This window comes from Pseudochaenichthys georgianus, chromosome 8, assembly GCF_902827115.2.
Source record: "Pseudochaenichthys georgianus chromosome 8, fPseGeo1.2, whole genome shotgun sequence".
Lineage (NCBI taxonomy): Eukaryota > Metazoa > Chordata > Actinopteri > Perciformes > Channichthyidae > Pseudochaenichthys > Pseudochaenichthys georgianus.
The window spans coordinates 27,539,350-27,553,607 of NC_047510.2; the positions used below are offsets into that span (position 1 = coordinate 27,539,350).

Consider the following 14,258-nt stretch of genomic DNA (forward strand, 5'->3'; position numbering starts at 1 on the left):
CTTGAGGGAGTCACAAGATTTCACAAGTGTTGTGATCAAAAGGAAGGCCAATTTTGGAAATGGCTGTGGTCCGTGCAAGGGTTGCAGAAGTAGGGGACAGGAAGTAGGAAAGGCCATAAGCCTTGCATGCAATATGTAAGTGTTCATCTTAACCTTTGTGTTGTTTTCCCGTCAACAATGCAACTTCTTTCCTACCGATTTTACAAACCATGTATATATAATGACCCAAACCTGTATAACACATTTTAAACCATCGTATTCCGACTTACTTCCGTCTTCTTTTTGAGATGTACGGTCAATAGAGCTCATTTACACAAAATGAAACCTCATCTATGAGTTAAAAAAGGCACAAATGTTGAATGATTTACAAATGTGATCCTGGAAGACCACAGATGCTATACATTTAAATAAAACCCAGAACTTAATGAAACTGATTAGGATTTCTTTCTTGTGTATCAAACGTGTTATACACCACACGTTATTTATCTGGCATTAACAAAAAACAACAACCTTATTCCAAAATAAAAACATTTGGAAATGGGACAAATTTGACCCAAGGATAACAGGAAGGTTAATCCCATACAATTGAGTGTGACAATTCCAAGAAAGTGTTGCCAAAGCATCAACAAATTGTTTGTCAAAGTGTTTTGACAGTACACAATAACAGTAATCTGAACATAACTAACTAACTAACTAACTAACTAACTAACTAACTAACTAACTAACTAACTAACTAACTAACTAACTAACCCTAACCCTAACCCATAATAAAGGTATTGCTATACATTAATTAAACATATATTGTATGTATGTTTTACATAGTTTATCCATTGCATGTTTCTGTTGTCACTGAGTCTGTACTTGGTTTGAGTCTGTCCCTGCTTCCCACCTCTGACGGTAGAGAAGTATTCTGCGAATTCATAGTCTCAAATAACTTTCTAAAGTACTTCTTCTTGCCAATGTTCCTAGTATGTTTCTCCACATTGCTTTGTCATTTAGTTTCCTCTTATTGTTGTTGTTGTTGTGGGACTGATGTGTCTGAGAGGAGACAGCGAGCCTCAACACAAATTGACATAATCTTCTGAGCTAAAAGCTTCCTGGAAGTAAAGTGTCTCTTCAGTCTGACTGGACGTCCATTGTTAATGTGCTTCATCGTCTCTGCTGCTTTGACTTTAGCCAGAGATTCACCTTGGAAACATATCTGGTGTGTTTGCGACCTTGAATTAATTGATGTTATGTCATTCAATTAAAGCTCTGATTATGGAAAAATGAAACTGATATCTGTGATGAAGCTGATGCTGTGGCAACAGAGTGAAGAGTCCTACTTGCAGTGAGCCAGATCACAGCCAGATGGCGCCATGTTTCTACGCAGTGCTGCCTCGAGCGATCTAAACACAAAACAGTGAACCTCACACAGTTTATGAATGCACTTTCTCACTACTCTGGCCACTTCAAAGACATCTCTCTGTATTCAGATTCTGTCAGCGCTGCCACCAGTGGAAGGATACAGACTTGATGGTCCTTTCCTTTGTGGACACAACACACTTCCTTTCTCTGTCTCGGGTTAGACAAAACTACCGGAGAATAAGAGACAAACACTTCACTTAACAAAAACTATTTATTTTGCTCGTGAAAGACAAAGCAAGTGAATTTACAGCGTGGGGTGTTTCTTGCAAAGCGTTACAATAAGTACATGAAGCACTGTTTGAGGTCTTTCAGAATAAAAGACTCCTAAGAAAAAGGGAATAAATATTGTTGTTGCTTAGTTAGCAGTCTGGCGTTGGGTCTGGGTTTCCTTCCCCGTGGTCAGGAATGGGGATTTGAACGTTGTCGTCAATCTCGTCTATGTAGTCTTCCTGGACAGTGTGGTGGTCACCATGGTTACCCTGGTCCTCACTGTGACTGTGATGCGTGTCGTGATTCAGCTCTGCATACTCCAACGACCCCTGAGAGGAGCGACAGAGAGCTGGATCACCAAAGTGCTGCTGGCTGAGAGATGTCTGTGTGTAAGGTAAATCTTGTGTGTGTATGTGTATAGTTTGTTTTAAACAGATGAACAAGTGAGAATATACAGATAAACAAAAACCCAATTTCAGGGTTTTAAGAAAATCAGTTTTGCACTCATATTTGATGGTGAGACAGAAAAAAAAAAAAAGGTTTAATTTTGAAATAATTAGAAAATAAGATAAGACAGGATAAACCCTTATTGATCCCGTAGGGAAATTAAGGTGATAAGCAGAAACAGGAAGACGAAGAACAAAATAAGAAATAAATAAGAAGATAAGAAATAAGATTTACCTGAGAAAATCATTTGAAAATAATAATGATTGAAATTGAAAATATAATACAAAAAATATTTAAAATAAATTATTAATACATAAATAATAATAAAGTATTTCACAAATGGTATAGTTATTTCCAGAACGTTTGTGTCATTATAAAGGAATTATCAAAAAGGTACAAAGCAAGAACATAAATAATGAATTGTATTTGAATGTTCAGTTTCCTCTCTACACACAATAAAAACTGTGCACAAGAAATTCACGAGTGTGCATCTGATTTGTTTTGTAGTGTGCATGCACTGTAGGTGTGTGACGTGTGTGTGTGTGTGTGTGTACTTACACTATCAGCCTGCTCTGGAGCACCTGCAGAAACAAAGGCAGAGGACGAGTTCAGGAAACAAAAGTAGTGTGAGGATTAAAGGCGGCTTGTCATTAACACTCCCATCACTCCCCTGAACAGCTCCAACATCCCACTCACAAACCGTGAGCTTATCATGTGGCACACATTCACACTAACATGTGAATGTGAATGTCATCTTTAAGCAGAAAACTGCCTATTATGTTGTTTCCCCTTCACTTGTGCTGCATCATTGTTTGCGTCCCTACAGCTGACATTTAAACCGTTAGGAGTTATTAGGAGCCAATGACTAAACAATGGACGAGAGTTTCCCCATGAGCGTGGAACAATGGAGCGTGTTGCTCACTCCGTCTGAACGGATGTACACACTGTTTAGCTTTGATTGTTAGAACAGGAAGTTCTCTTTGACCAAAGCAGGAAGTGGACACCTGGAGACTGGGCCTTCTGATTTAATGGGACATTCTTTCACTAACAATGCAGATGTTTACAGTTAGGGCCGGTCCTGTTTCCTGGCGGGTTTTTTTTTCTTCAAATGTCGGTGAGTGGCCTTGTTTCTCTCACAGCGTAACGTAAGTGGGATTTGAACGGAGAGCAGGATGTTAGACGTACCTTGTTTTGACTTCCTCACTTCGCTGTACACCGTCTCGGTGCCCTTCTTCACTGGAGCTGGCAACAACAAACACATTATTATTTTTGCATTGTTTTTTTAATTATTCCACAAATAATATTGACATTCAGTGGTGGTCTCACCTCTGTTGGGGTCTGCCTGTATCGGCTGCACCTCAGTGTATCGAGGTTCTTGCGGCTTTTCTGGAGCGGTCACACTACTCTGGTCCTCAGACTCTGCAGTACAACACAGTGTCAAGTTAGTATAGTATAATATATAGTATTTTAAATCAAATCAAACTTTTTTGCATTCAAATCAGGTTATTTGGCAAGAAAAATGCTGTTAATATTGTATTATTTGAGTGTAGTGTTCAATTTATTTTTTCTTTGTGAAGCAAGGCAAACAGTACCATATATTGTTTGACATTACAGGATTGAAGTATCAGGGTAAAACAAGCATTGGGTGTTTAATCACTAATACATTGTCTTGCATCTGTAAATACTCACTGGAGCACTGTATACATGTGCAGCTGAATATATTCCCGACAAATACATTATTGACTCCCTTTTGAGTATCATTTGCTATGAAATTAATAAACATTAAAAAAAATAGAACAACGCACATGCTGAGTATCACATGCAGTGTAGAGAAGTCAGAAATGATTGAAAGACAGAGCAAACACTTTCTCTTTTTGTGGGACTTGTTGACGTGTTGAAACATGTTTCAACACACTCACCTGAGCCTGATGCATGTTCGCTCCAAACACTCTTTCCTATCATGCCTGGGGTGACTAACAGAGACAAAAAACAACAGTCTCAATAGTTATTACAAATCTAGAGCAACTTCTTTCATTCTTTTAAAAATAAAAAAACAAAAAAAAACATTTTCAAATTGTTTTTCAAGTCCATAATTTGATATTTTTTGCAGCTCAGTATTTGTATCAGCAGACTTTACCATTAGCAGCGTCATTGGCCTCGGCCTGGGTGAGGCTCAGCCGCTCCGCCTTGGTGCTGGCTGACTTCCTGAGAAGAAGTGGACGCAAAACACAATCAGATTTTTATAACAGGAAACTGTACGGGCGGCACCTTCCCACCTAGTCCTGCTTCTGAAATGTCTTTCCCTAAAAAAACACAGATTTCTGATAAGAACATGTTACTCACACTGACAGCTCGCCGGTTCTTCTCCTCTTGAACAGAAGCAGACGTCTTTTAAAGACCACGATGAGGATCAGCGCCAGTATGAGCAGGATGCAGATGATGACGACCGCGACGAGACCCTTCTTCCAGCCAGCCATCTTCACTGCAGAACACATTTGAATAGCAAGGATATTAATTGGATTTAAATTTGATCATTAAACACTGCTAATACATCTTTGTCACAGAACCTCAAACATTTCCTCTTAACATAGTTTACTTTTCAAGTCTGGCTATTCATGTTTAATCATTTCAATCCCTGATCCTCCCTGAGATGAGAGTGAAGCAATCAACAATGTGAAATAATTCAAATTCCAGCACCTACTTTACATTGCAAGTAGTTATTATTTAGTTTAGTATTTTGTAAATAATATGTGATATTAACTAAAAATATCCCTGTTTTTAATCAAATAAGTCTGATAAAAAAACAAGGTTACTGAAATCCAACACCGTGAAGATGATTTGTAAAAAGTTAACAAAATGCATTTTCTGAATTGAAATAAAAATCAATCAGGGTTTAGCAAATAGTAGCTTCTTTGCCAATGCTCAAAATAACCTAATCTAAATTTGGCATAAGAATAGCAGCACCAATATTATTATTTATACACATAGATATCGACACACTGTGTAACTTTAAAATGGCATAATTTCCTAAATAGGGCTTTTACTTCTGGCTTTGTGTTTGGTGTGATAAAACCATGACACTCTTAATCCAATTTTGGTTCAGAGAGATAGACAAACATGAATCACACCCTTGACCATTATTTCTGCTAACATCTCTACTATCTCAAGTTAGAACACACCTGCGATGGTGACAGTGAGGCTCTGTTTGGTTTCGTTGGCCGGGTTGCTGCTCACACAGTAGTATCCCCCCTGCTGCTCCGCTCGGACATCGTCGATAGTGTGGGATCCTTCCAGGTTGTTGGAGGTTTGGAAGGCGAGCGCGCCCTTCGTCTCAGTGTGGTACCAGGTGTAGCTGACGGGGAGCGAGCCTCTCTGGACGGAGCAGAGGAGAGTCACGTCCTGTCCCTCGGAGATGTCCCCCGCGCCGGGCAGCGTGGTCATCACTGGTCTTGAGACAGGCTCTGCACGAGATTAAATGTAAAGTTAGTCCTACACAGAGGTGGAAGAACTACTCAGATCTTTTACTTGAGTAAAAGTAGAAATACTACACTGTAAAAGTCCTGCATTCTAAATTGTAATAAGATAAAAGTACAGTAAAAGTAATAATTTTCCATCATCACCCCTATCAGATTTCAAAATAATAAATGTTTGTGTTATCATTATTATTAATGCATTAATGTCAATGTTGCCCTTTGAAATGTTGGGATTATTTAAATGACTTGATATACTGCTGGGTAGTTTAACATCTAATAATACATAATGCTTTATCGTTTCATTGATATTCTGTATTATCAACCCATACCTGGAAAGTAGTTATTAACTGAATTTGTAAAAAAAAGTAAAGAATTGCCACCAAAATGTAGTAAAGCTAAAGTATAAAGTAGCATAACATGAATATATATATTCAAGTGAAGTACAAGTACCTACAAACAAATACATTTTTTTCCACTACTGGTTCTACAGTCTCCAATGTAAACATCAACTTGTTTGAATGAGGCGTCACTCCACTCACCTATGATGTGTGAGCGGAGCAGCTGCTGCCCTAACCCCACCTCTGGAGGTCTTTTTTGGCTGTTTTTTGCGTGGCATAGGAAGTTGTTGAGGACCGAAGTCTTGTAGATGGCTGAGGAGTTAAAGATGGCACGCTCCCCCGGTTTGTTCACCACGGCGACCGTGGCCAGGCTGTCGGGGATGCGCAGGGTGTAGGTGATGGGCAGGGTGCCGTTGTCGCTGTGGCAGAGCAGCTGGAAGCGCTTTCCCAACACCAGCGTCCCCCCCACCACACTCAGCATGGGCTTGGAAACAGGAACTGGGGACAAGATAATTAGCCAGTTAGTCAGAGCAACAGAAAGGAACACGACACAGATAAACAAGAGTTAGGAGCCGGGCCTGCAGCACTGTGAGGAGATACTTAGGAGCTATAAACGTTAGCATAGAAAATAAGGTTGTATTGCTTCATATAAAATGTAACGAAAGTTAACTGCAAATTGTAGTGTTGCTTCCTTTCCATGCAAAGACACATCATGTCAAAAGCACTAGAAGAATACTACTACTACTACTACTTATATTACTACTACTACTACTACTACTACTACTACTACTACTACTACTACTACTACTGCTACTACTACTACTACTACTACTACTACTACTACTTATATTACTACTACTACTACTTATATTACTACTACTACTACTACTACTACTACTACTACTACAGCTGCTGAAGCTACTTAAGTTACTACTACTACTTATATAACTACTGCTACTACTACTACTACTACTGCTATTAACACTACTACTACTACTACTACTACTACTTATATTACTACTGCAACTACTATTACATCTATCTATCTATCTATCTATCTATCTATCTATCTATCTATCTATCTATCTATCTATCCATCCATCCATCCATCCATCCATCCATCCATCCATCCATCCATCCATCCATCCATCCATCCATCCATCCATCCATCCATTAACTTCACCTACAAAATGTTCTTACTTAAATATCAATGATGATACATTTTTGAAGATGCTTCATCCAAAACTTAAACAAAGGCAAGAATCAAATAAATATCTGCACATTGTATTAAAATGTCCACTTCCTCTAAGTCCAAACCAGCAGTGTGCTCAACGTCCTACATGTGATGACTCACCTTTTGCTTTAACAACAACTGTTTGGCTTTCTTTTATAAAGTTGTGTGCGAGGGAAGCGGCTTGGGCTTTGCAGGTGTAGTTGCCGTTTTTAGAAGGCTGCGCCACAGTCATGTAAGTGTCTGAAGAGGTGATTTCTTTGTTATGTTTGTAGATGGAGAACTTGATGCTTTCGTTGCTGATCTTCTCGGGAACATAAATGGAGACAGAGCAGGTCAGCTGGAAGTGGTCTCCCTCAAAAATGTCGACGGGCTTCACTGTCAGGTGTGGCTTTGAAAACAGCTCTGTTGGAGAGGGAGAGTAAAAAAAAGCATTATACTTAAACGTGTTGATATGATAGATTTAAATAACTTAATGTCATATAAGTTATCTCACAACTAACTGTTATGCAGTCCTTGCCTTTGACTGTGATGGTTTTATAGGTTTCTTTGTGCACATTGCCCCACTCCGCCTTGCACACAAGCTCCCCAGAGTCCCCTTCTTTTGCGATGAATCGATGACTGAGGCTAACTGGGGCCTGCTTGAGGATCCTCCTGTCTCTTGTCAGGAAAACCTCAACGTTCTTGGGTGGATTCACCACTTTGCAGACCACCTCTATGATCTCACCCTCATAGACCTCAGCGGAGGGCAGCACGTTCATGATCGGGGAAATAAAGAGTTCTGCAAGACACAACAACGCATGTAAGTCAATCAAACACATTTCTTTTATCAATCAGATTTTCTTTGTGGAGACATACAGTAGAAGACAATCACCTCTGACTATCACTGGAATCTCCTCGCTGCTGTTGGAGTGTCTGACCCCAGAAACTAAGTTGACCTCATAGTCACAGTACAGATGGCTGTCTCCAATCACCCTCAGGACTAGCGTGGTCTCTACTGAGTTCCCGGTGGGCGCTGGCTGCTTTATCTTCTGAATCTTTCCATTCCTTAATTTCTGGAAAAAACGGAAGATGAGGGATCCTTTTTCCTCCGGAGCGCTGCAGGAGGCAGTGAACTCCTCACTCCCATAGGGCGAAGTCTTATTCAAATACAGGATGGGGGTCTGCAGGCCTGAGGAGAGGAAAAAGTCAATCGCAGAGTTAAAGTAAAGTCAAACTCTACATAATGATGTTGTTGGTTCAGATATAAGAGTTTGAACTGCCTGGGAATGAGGTGTGTGATATTCTGTATTATCTGAACTTTCTCAAATGACCACCAACAATGAGGATCTGAAGTGTCATACGCATAATTGTGTGTTATAGCCCAATATCTAAATAATGTGAATAGTTAAGTTCAACATTATCCTTTACATAGTTTGTTTTTCTAAGACAAAATACCTTTTTTTCCTGCAGCAGGAAAATAAAAAAAACATGATTGTACGTTAAATGTCCAGTGATCAGTCTTATTTTCAGATGATTATACATTAATGAAGCATATTCTGAGTATTATATTCCTTTTCTGATAATAGATACCCTTAAATATAAATTATACCGTCCAAGATTTGAATGCCAACAGCTTGAATTCTTTTTAACACATTAAAAATAACTTCACATCTTCATTTCTGCAGCATATACAGTACAATGGTTGCTTATTTTCGTCCTATAGCTCCTACCAATTGTCCAACATTAGAGTTTACTAGAACAAAACTAAGAACACATTTAAAGAATCATAGCGTTCTTCAAGTAATATACTTCCTGCAGAAGGCAGGAAATCGGAAGACTTCTGTCATGGCTGGCAGTAGAATACATTATTCATCAATTGTGAAAAAAGAAAACATTGGGTATGCCTAACTTTTTTAAACTCTCCATAAACGTGCTGATATATGGGTCAATTTCAGGTACATTATCACATTACCCAGACGCAAGCAATAACATAAAACAAATCCAACCAATTAAAGATAAATAAACCTAGTTTGAGCTCTACCTGTGACGTCGAGTTTTTGGCCATAGCTGGGTCTGCTCTTGTCCTTCACTGTGACGCGACACTCATAACTCCCAGAGTCAGCTGCCCGGGCCGGGTTCAGCTCATACACGAGTGAGTCCTCTGTGGTGGTGGAGGAGTTGATGGGGATGTCGTCTCGGCTGAGCTGGAAAGTGTGTGTCAGGTGAGGGATGTTGTCATGGCTGACTCTGACCTGGCAGCGCAGGGTCACCAGTGTCCCGCTCTGAACGGTGCTGCTGGGTAGGATTGCAAGGCTGACGGTGTCTATAGTGTATGCTGCGAGTACAAATACACAAGTAAAGAGAGTAAGAAACATGCACAAGAAATAATAATAAAGACTGCATGCCTCGTTTATAAAACCAACATCAGGGGCTGATAATAATACAATACAACAGTCTGGGTCTATTATTCTCTCCACAATAAAGGTGAAGGAAGGCGCTCCCCGGCCTCCAGTCTACTGCACAGTAAGTAGGAGCGGCTGAAGGAAGGAAAAAGCTTCAACAAACAGCGTCTGACCCTCTCATCACCCCTGGGAGAGCAGTGTTGATTTATCCCAGCTTTTGCTCTCCTTTAGCAACAACAGCAACAGGAGTACCCTGCCTCTACAGGAACCAAACAATCACGTAGTCCACATCCTGAAAGTACTGTTGTTAGTTTGGGCTAACTGATGTACAGTACAGCAATTTAGGCAGTGAACGACTTTGTTTACTCCATCATTTCCAGTTTAATGAGTTAGATTAAATCTGGGGTTGCGTCTGGAAAATCTGGACAAGAGTGTTATTTCAAATCAAACAGTTTCATACTTTCTGTAGAAATAGTAGGTAGAGAGACAGTTCCTTCCTTCAAAGTTGTGGAATAAGAGCTTTAGACTGTTAGATTATTAAGTAAAAGACACATAAAGGTATTGCTCTTTTAAAGGAATAGTTATTTGTCCTCTTGCAGAGTTAGATTAGAAGATTTAAACCACATTGCATGTTTATGCTAGCCAGTAGCTTGTGAGCGTAGCTTAGCGTAAAAAGTGGAAAGAGGGTGAAACAACTAGCTTAAAAACATTCTACCAGCACATTTAAGGCTCACCAACTAACAAGTAAGTCCTATTTTGTTCAATATCTGCAATACACAAGTATAACAATTACAATTAGCTATTTGAGCTTTAGAGGTGCTTTCCCCTCTTTCCAGTCTTCATGCTAAGCTAAGCTAACCAATTGCTGGCTGAAGTGTCACATTGAGCGGGCGCACATGAGTGGTTTCAATATGCTAATCTAACAAAGTGTGTTTCGCCAAAATGTCTAATTATTTCCTTATAAAAGTGACCACCTAGTAGCTCCAGATAAACACTGACACAACAAAAAAACAAGAAGCATTGAGACAAATGCAGTTTGAAAGCTATTTAAAAATCGAAAGGTTCATTCAAACTCATGCTGATTTGAAAGATTACTTCACCTCTAACTGCTAAAAATAGCTTCAATAGATCTTACAACATATTTGAAAATATCAAGGAGGCCAGCAGTGCAAGCTACAATGCCTACTTCCTGCAAAAACATAACTGTGCCAGGTAAACATAACTTTCTCATCTAATACAGCAAGAACTGGATAACCTGAAACTGTCCCTTCAACCCCCTAGACCAATTATTAAATAATAGTAACAAATAATATACAGTCCAATGAAGTTCTACTTACACGACTGTCCTCTGGTACACTGCCCTGTGTGAGGAGAAAAAGACAGAAAAGACAGAAGTGAGAATCACCAGATGAGGTTTAACTGAGGGGAACATCCTTTATCCTTTGCAGCACAGAAGTGGGTCCTTACAGGAGTGCAGGAGGCAGGTGAGAAGCAGCAGCAGCATCAGGTTGGTGGGTCTGGAGTCCATCCTGAGTGATGGTGCTGGGAGATTAAAACCCAGCCGCAGAGGGCCGCCGGACAGAGGCCAGGAGGGCAGGGAGGGGGACGAGGGAGTGCCGTAGGAAAGGAGAGGCGGAGGAACAACTCGTAGTGTTTCGGGCGGTGGTGGGGGGGTGTTCCTCGTCTTATCATACACACTGCTGCTTGACTGAACAGGAAATGGCAGCTACTTCCTCAGGAATCTAGCATTTGCTGCCTTTCTCAGTTGTTCTTCAACATGGATCAGTCGGGGTATTTCGTAAATAGAACTTCCATAATTAAAAGGTGTTCTTTACCCCCAAGTTATCATTTGATAATCTCAATAACTCCTATGTTACTTTGAATGCATGAAGAAAACTTAGAGATGCTTAATGCCTAAAACTTATTTTTAAAGAGCAAATTAACAGAATTTATCCAATCCAATCCAACTTTATTTATATAACACTTTAAAACCTCCAGACCAAAGTGCTGTACAGAGATATATAACATATAAAATCACACAGCTCAGCTCACAAAACATAAAATAAATACATTTAAAATAAAAGATACAAACACAAAACAAACCAGAATAAACGAAACAATAAAAAAATGAAAAACAGCCATATACATTTAAAGGTCCCATGTCATGCTTTTCCGGTTATTACCCGTCCCCTTGTGTGTTATGAAGGTTTTTATGCATGTAAACGGTGTGCAGAGTCAAAACCCTCGAAGTACACCCTGTAGCGAGTAAAACTCGAACACAGAAAATACCTCCCCAAAACGCCTAGTTGGAGATACGTCATTGTCCATTGTTTACTTCCTGGGTACTGTGACGTAGGAATGGCCAGTAGCCGCGCCCAGAGCTATGACACGATACAGTCATGTGTTATCCGGAACCAAATGGACCAATCCGTGGAGCCGTTACGTTACGTCTGTGGAGCCGTTAAGCCCCTGCTGATTGGTCCAAATTCACCAATCCACAGACTTCCTCACACACACTTACGGCCCGTCTACACTACAGCGTCGACAGCGTCGAAAGCTCCAATCTGCCCATTCACTTTCAATGGGGTGACGTCACGTAGCCGCGCTTTTTCGCCGAACTGAATTGTGGGTAGCAGAGCGGTCCGTCTCAGGCGACAGAAGTTGAACAATGTTCAACTTCTGTCGCCTGAGACGCCGGAGTAGCCAGCGCCAGCCAGCGCCAGCCAATCAAATCCCGATTCCCAAAATTTGATAGCTGAAGCCGTAGCCAATCAAACCGCGTCTAAGCTGGGAGAGATATCCCGCCGTTCATTTCTATATTTCAAAAAAAGTCGGAGGAGAAACTAACTATCGCCGTAGCAAATCACCCGGTTTTGTATGACCAGACCCTCTTCACCTACCGGGATACAAACCGGAGGAACCAGGCATGGAGGGAGGTGGCAGAGACAGTGGGGGAAACTGGTAGGTTTTCGCCTGTTTATATATATATTGCTCGCATAAAATCCCCGGGGGTTTTTGCTTTGTATGTCGGGGGCGGGAGATTCATGTGATTGGTTGTTGGTCGTGTTGCTTGAATAAAATCCCCAAGCTCCAGACACGCCCAGCTCCAAGCTATTTTTGAAGCTGTAGTGTGGACGCTCCGTCAGTGCAGCAGGCAGCTCTGCTGATTTCTCCGCTCAGCGCGATTCACAACGTCCCGACTAATCAGAGCACACTGTGCTCACAGGGAGGGTGGGGGCTGGAGCTATTGGAGCTACAACGAGCCGTTAAAGGCAGAGAGTGAAATTCAGTGAATACACGTAGTTTACAGAGATGCTGTATGAGAAACCAATGTGAGTTTGGAAAATTGCACAATATAAATCTATTCTAGTAGACCTCAACAATGGAATTATGATCAGTGGAAATGGCCGTGACATGGGACATTTAAGAGGACGATAGCTTGCCTGATCAAGATGCAATGTTTGTTTATGTTTTTAACCACAATGCATGAAGTGAGCATACTACAAAAATAATCAGACTTTGATAATACTGCATGAGTTGTGTGAGGGTAAATAAACAGATGTTTTCATTTAGTGTAACTGTTTATGACAATCCCCAAATGTACTTCCATTCATCAAGACTTTCCATTTTTGTATTACTTGTCCGTGTTTTCTTTAAGCAAATTATCATTTTGGGATTGAAGTATTCTTTTAATGAGGATAATGACCATTTTGAGCTAGGCCGGAAACATTTGGTAACATCACAGACTGGATTGTTGCTCTCCAGGCTTTAAAACAACAAACATCAGGAATTATGTAAGACCATAACGGCTCTGCTCTGCCCACAATCTCTTAAAACCTCTTAAATTCTTAATGTCTGCAGATTTTTTCGCTGAACTGCAGCTAATACTACCGAGTCCTGATCCAAATCTCTCATGAAAATATCCAAACATTCAGGGTTTTGATATACAGTACACACCATGCACCTTCCACCACATACTTAATCCTCTCCTCATCCAGTGCTCCTGATAAAACTGTGAGATGAAGATGTGAGCCACTGAATCATTCATAGGATACAAACTCAGAGATGAGAGATGATTTAAACATGATCAAGTGTTTGGGCAATATGGGGAGAAATACACAACATAAGGGAATGTCAGATTAATTATAGCTTCATCTTGACATATCAGTCATGCACTTAATTCAGTCAATGAGAAAATTAGCTGTGAACAGGCAGGCATTATTGTAAAACAGGTGTAGATTAATCTTTTAACAGATATTGTAGTTGTCACGGATGTTTTCGCGTCAAATTAAAAGGCTATTCGATTTCTCTAGGAAACTATTTCCAATTATAGCACATACTGGTGGGAATTAAGACTTTTTTTTCACGATCACATACATATTTTAATGCTGGGATTGTGGTTGCATTTGCTTTTAAACTCCAGATAGTGCTGAGCAGCATCTTGCAGTCCTCAACTGTGACCACTAAGAGCTGCTGAAGTCTAATAGGAAGAAGGTCTGCTCTGCGGCTTTATCTGCAGAATACTCCCAGTCGCTTTCATTTGTGCCACATTTTATAAACAACAAATGTTTTCAGGCAGTATGCAAGAGCTTTTTATCTTCTATACAGAGCTGCAGCCGAGGTGACCTTGATGGGAGACCGCTATGTTTTTCCAACAGAAACTGTACTATTTGACTAATACTAATAACTATGAATGGCACCAGTCAGAAACAGTAAATAATCAGGCTGTTTCACGAAGATCTAGGTAATCAAAGCATTTCTAGCTAAA

General features: G+C 40.3%; 1 protein-coding gene across 2 annotated transcripts; it reads right to left on the minus strand.

The window, feature by feature from the left end:
* Positions 1-1,604: 1,604 nt before the first annotated feature.
* On the minus strand, positions 1,605-11,135 carry pecam1a (platelet and endothelial cell adhesion molecule 1a). 2 transcript variants are annotated; one of them, XM_034089840.2, is made up of 15 exons: positions 10,958-11,123; positions 10,828-10,851; positions 9,130-9,423; positions 7,981-8,277; positions 7,627-7,887; positions 7,230-7,511; positions 6,077-6,373; positions 5,244-5,525; positions 4,408-4,546; positions 4,202-4,269; positions 3,984-4,037; positions 3,391-3,483; positions 3,250-3,306; positions 2,623-2,645; positions 1,605-1,946 (listed from the first exon to the last, which is right to left on the minus strand). In XM_034089840.2, exons 1-15 carry the CDS (start codon positions 11,016-11,018, stop codon positions 1,767-1,769), a joined length of 2,412 nt encoding a protein of 803 aa, XP_033945731.1. In that variant the 5' UTR covers positions 11,019-11,123; the 3' UTR covers positions 1,605-1,766. The 2 variants fall into 2 exon arrangements, with proteins under 2 accessions (XP_033945731.1, XP_033945732.1); XM_034089841.2 differs by lacking the exons at positions 1,605-1,946; positions 2,623-2,645; positions 3,250-3,306; positions 3,391-3,483 and having other exon boundaries at positions 4,202-4,265; positions 10,958-11,135.
* Between the last annotated feature and the right edge of the window lie 3,123 nt (positions 11,136-14,258).

What these genes read in the sequence shown, in the direction of transcription:
- pecam1a (XM_034089840.2), bottom strand. Translation starts at nt 11,018, where the DNA reads ATGGACTCCAGACCCACCAACCTGATGCTGCTGCTGCTTCTCACCTGC. An exon ending in AGAACCGGCGAGCTGTCAGT is followed by an intron (nt 4,270 to 4,407) that starts GTGAGTAACATG and finishes ACTTCTTCTCAG; the next exon opens with GAAGTCAGCCAGCACCAAGG. An exon ending in GGCCAATGACGCTGCTAATG is followed by an intron (nt 4,038 to 4,201) that starts GTAAAGTCTGCT and finishes TGTCTCTGTTAG; the next exon opens with TCACCCCAGGCATGATAGGA.